At 47.5% G+C, this 6,000-nt stretch overlaps 1 protein-coding gene and 1 pseudogene across 1 annotated transcript; one reads left to right on the forward strand and one right to left on the reverse strand.

Annotated features, from left to right (window-relative positions):
* Positions 1-2,702: 2,702 nt before the first annotated feature.
* Positions 2,703-4,781, reverse strand: LOC9648637 (annotated as a pseudogene).
* Positions 4,780-5,601, forward strand: LOC112348522 (deubiquitinase and deneddylase Dub1-like). The gene is made up of 2 exons (XM_024681192.1): positions 4,780-4,885; positions 5,102-5,601. The coding sequence occupies exons 1-2, from the start codon at positions 4,780-4,782 to the stop codon at positions 5,599-5,601; spliced, it is 606 nt and encodes a 201-aa protein (XP_024536960.1).
* The last annotated feature ends 399 nt before the right edge of the window (positions 5,602-6,000 follow it).

The raw sequence follows: 6,000 nt of genomic DNA on the forward strand, positions 1-6,000 counted from the left end.
TTATGAATGTGTAGGATCATGATCAAAGCTTCAAGTGTTAATATAAGAAAATTAAACAATTTCAACAATAGAAGTACATATTATATATTTATATGTAGCCTTAGCTATTAACAATCTAACTCATTATCAAAAAAAACTAAAACAATGTATGCAGTATTTGATTAAGCAGTAGTATTTTAAATTCTTTTTCCTATTATAAGTATAGTTTATTAGTAATAATACTATGGAATTACAGTTTCTATAGCATATATATTTACAAAAACATTTGTTAGTAATTATTTTCATGACTGGATCTGGGTAGTAATATATTAATGTAAACTTATTGTTTTATATTCTAAGTAAAAACCATAATTAAGTAATGTCTTGCTAATAAAAATGAAATATACTTATTCTTAGTAATTATTCTCTTCTGTTTGATAAAATCTTTATATACGCTTATCTCAACTAAAAATATAATTTACATATAACATATTATTAATAATAGAAATTTCATTTTTACTTTTTTTAGGCCGGGTATTTTTCCAAATATATTCATATTTCAAAATAATATTTTGTACCTATTATTTTTATTACTGGATATTTAATCTTACTTATGTCTAGGAATATATTTTGTTCTAAATATTTATATTATCAAGTTTACAAAAATTGATTTTTGTATTCACCTAATTCTTCTTTCAAAGTGAAATACACTATTTACTATTCCAATTTAGTTTTTAATGTAAAAAAAGTATTTTGTTAACTGGGCAGCATATGCTAAGGCATTATATTTGTCATTTTCTTTCCTGGAAAAGTAGAATGGCAACAAATCCCCTGTAACCTCCACTCATTCCCTTTGAGAGAGAATGTTTGGAGCATGCTAAGCCCAGTGCCTGAACACAACATCTCTTACACCACAACAAGATAGCAGAAAAGTAGCTTGGCTTGTCATCTCTCCCTCTCCACATTAATTCTTTGTTATCAGGCAATATAATAAAATGTGGAGTTTCCTCATTCCAATAATCCTTGTCATAGCCATCCAAAAATTCATTAGCACCAACAAGAGAGTTTTGAATTTGGGGAACAGCCCTTAGTTGATTGATTGAGCTGCAAAATGTGATCACACAGAAGGGCTCATTTTTTGGGTTAGAGCATATTCATGCTTATCTTCCAAAATAACATTTTGGAGCTGTGGCATGGACAAATATGCCCAAGCCGGGCATCAGGGGCCATGCTTCTTTTGTTCAAGGCTGAGGCCAAGGGAGGTGACCATCATCAAGGCACTCACAGTGTGTTCCGCCATCTCAGGGTGAGCATGGTGGAAGCTTGTTCGATACCACGGAGGGTACCAGCACTGCAAGGCACTCTCGACACTTGAAGCTCTTGAGCGATCCACCAAAAAGTGGTGTGAGCCCCGGCAGCGTCATGTTGTTCTTAAAGTTTCGAGCATCCATGAGAGCTTACAGTCTCGATAAGCCAGGTGAAGATTCACAAAAACAGAAGTTCTTACACTCCTAATTACATACTTTTAATATCATAAACGCTCCTATAAATGTTCCTACTATGTGGGCAATAACACGAAGAAGAGTTGATGATCCCAATCCAGTTATGATGCTGGTGATGATAGGAAGAAGACTCGATGATCCCAATTCAACTATGATGCTGATGATAACATGAAGAAGAGTCGATGATCCCAATCCAATTATAATGCTGGTGATGGTGCTGGTGGTGGTCCTAGTCCCTGTGCTATTCTTTGTCCCCTGTGGTGGTGATGGTGGTGGTGGTGGTGGTTGTGGTGAGGACGGTGGTAGTGGTGGCAATTGTGTCTTCTCACCCAACATGCTCTCTTCAACCATGGATGGCTCCTCATCCATGGAACCCAACGATCGTGGACACATCTCCTCATGCATAGACTCCCGGACCAGCGAGACCAACTCCGCCATAAACTCCCGGACCAGCTGCAGTGGCGTCGACAGCAGCGGAGGCGGCAGCGGCAGAGGCAGAGGAGGAGGCGGCAGCTGCAGTGGCGGCATCGGCGGCAATTGCTTCAATAGCTCTTGGAGTTGTTGTTCCACCACTGCCAATCGCTGTTCAAGGAGCGCCACTCGGTGGTAAGGCACCATAGATTGATCCACCCAAACCCTTCCCGAAAGCCCTAAAATAATAGTATTTTATCTTGATGCAATCCTTTTTGGTGGCACCAAAAAGGATACACATACATTTGCTGGTCCATCAAACCGTGAAAAGCGGCAATCTCGAAGGACTGTCAACTGGCTGAGCGCGTCAAAGGTGGCGGGCTTTCATCCCGCCGGCCCAGGACGGTCCCAGAAGTATACAACTCCGAGGGTGGCGGGGCTTGGATGAGTGTCGCCGAGACGCTCGAGGGGTGGGCTCGGACGTGACGTGCCCGGCTCGGGGGATACCAGTTGGGATCATCGCGGTGGAGATGCAGACGGCCATGCAAGTGATCCCCACTGACCCTGGACAGCTCGACTCGCAGGTGGCCGCACTTCATCCGGCTTCTCGGGTGGCCAAAGAGATTTCTTCAAGGGAGTTTTACAAGCCTGATCCACCATCATCGAGCACCTCCGCACCTATCAGCGTCTTGTGCCCCGGAATGGCGAGCTTCGAGGCGGCGCCTGGGTCCTTATCTCAGCTACTCCCCCGGCCTTGAGCAGCCCGGCTCTAGCCGTGCTGTTGACGTACATCTCAACTTTGTCTACCGTTTAGCTCTGATCTCCTCTTCGTCTTGCTCGTGTTAGGGATCCTGCCGCCAGGCAAGCACTCAAGGAGCAAATTAAAGCAGCACTACTGTAAAGCTCACTCCTGTTGTTATTCCTTTTCCAAGGCACGGAGGAGCTCCGTTCTCTCAGCAACGATCCCACCTCCGTTCTGATCACCTACGTAAAATTGTTTGGTTCACATTCAAATAAAAGAAAAAATAACTTCACCTCAGTTCTCAAGCCTGAGCAGCGCGTCCGTTATTACACAAGTCCAAGCTTTGTTAGTTGGGGCCGAGCACAGGTAATGGAGAAGGTAGTCATTTTGGAGGCGGTTGTTGCTGCAAGATAGGGACTTGATAGCGGACATGAGCTCCCTGTTCCTCGACTGGATTGTTCTGCCAATGCAAAGCTCCTGTAGCAAAGCCAACTTAGTACATGTTTCCTTTTAACTGGACACATACCAGTAAGAACTCCAAATGAGGTGTCTTCTCCAGGTACTGCGCAAGTGCATCTCCAAGGTACGAAAGTGAAACGTTGCAGACAACACCACTGATCGCAACGGCCTCCACGCATTTCTGAATCAGCAGCGGCTCGTTCAACCGGAGTGCCAGCATCAGTGCTCATGAATAACACTTGCTTTCCAGCGCATCATTGATTGCCTACACAAAAGCCACAAAACGCTTCACATCCAGTGCGCTCATAAACACACCTCCGGTGTGACATCCACATTGAGATCGGTGGGATCAAAAACAAGGTTGTCCATTGAGTAGGCTTTCCGTTGTTGCCGCTGCTGCCAGTTGGAGATATCCTGACGCACTTGGTGCATATAACTGGCCTCGCAGCGCCAACTTGCCTCTAACTTGATCATCGCCACTGGCCTGTAATAGTCATCGATCAGAACTATAGGACCTGCTGCAGTCATTCTCTTCGAGTTTAGAAAGTCCAGAACACCATCCAACGAATAGTTGTGAGATATCTGAAGCCTTCGTAGCAAACCCTGCACAGACGATATCTCGCAAGCATGAAAGTCAAGCGAGCTTGTGCGTGATAAATACCTGGTCTGCTGCATCGTACATGCAAATGTACTTGCTGGTTCCTCCAGCAAGCAGTAGGCTGCCGTCGGCTGAGTAAGACATGGTCGTAAGCATTTGCCCGAGCTCGAGTTAGCGGCCGTTCTTCTATCGCTCATCAATCTCCCTCCTGCAACGTCACGCCTGCCTTCTATCGTGCCCATTAGCACTCCGTCAATCGGGTCCCAGAAGTGGATCTGACCATCAAGTGTTGAGCAGCCCAGTTTCTTTCCGTCCGGGCGGTAAACCACGGTGAGCACGTCATGCGTATGGGTGAAGGTTTCAATCCCGCCCTTACCTTCAAACACATCCACAGGCGCACGGTTTTGTCCCGTGACGAGGAAGCCAAGAACTCCTGTCAAGACGTGTTAGAAAGTGGAAAGGATTGTCGTGTAGGAGTACGGACGCCTGTAGGAGAAGAGGCCAAACCATGAACCGGTCCCTCGTGACCACTGAGGACGCGCTGCTCTCATGGACCAAACGTATATCTAGCAAGAGCAGTAAAGCTTGAAATGAATCGAGAAAAGGAAAGCGAGTAGAAAGCGACAAGATACCTGGAATGCGTGTTCCAGCACAGATGATCTCTCCACTTCGGTCTGCAGCCAATGACACAAACTGGGCGTGGTGAGGGTTCGATAGCGCATCAGATCCCATGCACGTACAGTACCATCGAGAACAGCATTACTTCCGGCCAAGAACAACACTGCAGTCACTGCATTTGTGTGCTCATGCTGACGAAACAGGATTCAGACGCAGCATTCCACAACTGCAACACACGAGAAAGGCATAAGCGATGGCGCAAGAAGAGAGTGATCACAGCCAGACCTTTACTTTGTTGTCATCGGTGCCGGTGGCAATCAGCTACGAATATGGTGAATATGCAACACAGTTGACGTCGAAGTAGTTTTCCGCTCCTGCTGAATACTGCGGTATGCATGCACGTAAAGTTGGGGACTTGGGAGATGCCAAACACTCCAGACGAGAACCCGGCAACCAGGATGTTGAGTCGCATGACGAGATCCTTCCAGTGGAACAAGTGCTTCTTCACGAGCTCCCACTGCCCTTTATCCGGACATAGCTCCGTTTGCTGGCCATCGGATTCTTCCTTATTGGTAAGTGTGTGAAACCGAGGAGTCAAGTGATCCAAGCAAATACCTTGCGAAGCTACGTCTTCCTCGACTTTCCATGATCGCCACCACCACCAAGCACGGGAGATGGAATCTTTTGAGCCCCCAGTGACACAGCCCTAGGTGCAGACCCGCTCTCAATGCTCTCGTTGCGGTGCGCAGAGAGCATGACTGGCCTTGCTCTGGAGCCTGAAAATCCTTGCAGGCACAGATGATTCAATTGCTGTTGGGGCTCTAGTTGAGGCTGTCGTGGATGCTGGAGAAAGTGTGGAGCAGCTGAAACGCCATGAACTCCTTGCGGCACCCGGGCATTCCACCAGCGGCAGCAGCACCAACAACAGGAGGCGAAAGCATTGCAAAAGGGATCGAGTTAAAGTCTTATTAATTGCAGTGGATCTAGCAAAGCTTATGTTTCTTCTGCTACTGTTTCCTCCTTTATTTCAAAGTGAGGATTTCATATCCCACCGTTTGGCGCTCATTGAGCAGCAATTAACAGTGGTAGAACAGCAAGTGCAAGAGCTGTTGAAGCAGTCACCGCCACTGATGCCGCCCCCGCAGCAGCAACCATCGCTGCCGCCGCCTCCTCCGTCCCCGGCCCCACCACTGTCAATGCCACCACTACCGATGCCACCCTTGCAGCAGCAGCTGTCGCAGCCGCCTCCTCCGCCCCCGGCCCCGCCGCTGTCACCGCTGCCACCCTGGTAGAGGTTCACTAGCTTGTTTAGGAGGCTATGGGCAATCCAATGGTTGAGGAGCCGTCCATGGCTAAGGGTGAGGAGACACGATTGCCGCCACTGCTAGTGCCATGACCACCACAGCCACCATGACCGTTGCCACCGTCGTCACCACGGCCATCAGCACCACCACCACCACCACTGCAGGGGATGGGGACCATCACCAGCACCATCACCAGTGTGATTAGTGGATTGGTATCAACATTTGTTGTTCCTGTTGTGGCCAGTGTAGTAGGAACGGCTATCATGCTCAGAAGGAGGCAGGTATGTAATCAGGTGTGTGTGTGTGTGTGTGTATGTGATTGTCTAACTTGGAGTGCAGATTGCTGCTCCTATGACCATTGATCAGCAGCCCCAGCCTTGATCCAGC

Source organism: Selaginella moellendorffii, unplaced genomic scaffold, assembly GCF_000143415.4.
Source record: "Selaginella moellendorffii unplaced genomic scaffold, v1.0 SELMOscaffold_30, whole genome shotgun sequence".
NCBI classification, from domain to species: Eukaryota; Viridiplantae; Streptophyta; class Lycopodiopsida; order Selaginellales; family Selaginellaceae; genus Selaginella; species Selaginella moellendorffii.

Excerpts from the sequence above, each read along its gene's own strand:
- LOC112348522 (XM_024681192.1), top strand. The coding sequence starts at position 4,780 with ATGACGAGATCCTTCCAGTGGAACAAGTGCTTCTTCACGAGCTCCCAC. Across the intron at positions 4,886-5,101 it reads GGATTCTTCCTTATTGGTAA|GCACAGATGATTCAATTGCT; the intron begins GTGTGTGAAACC and ends AAATCCTTGCAG.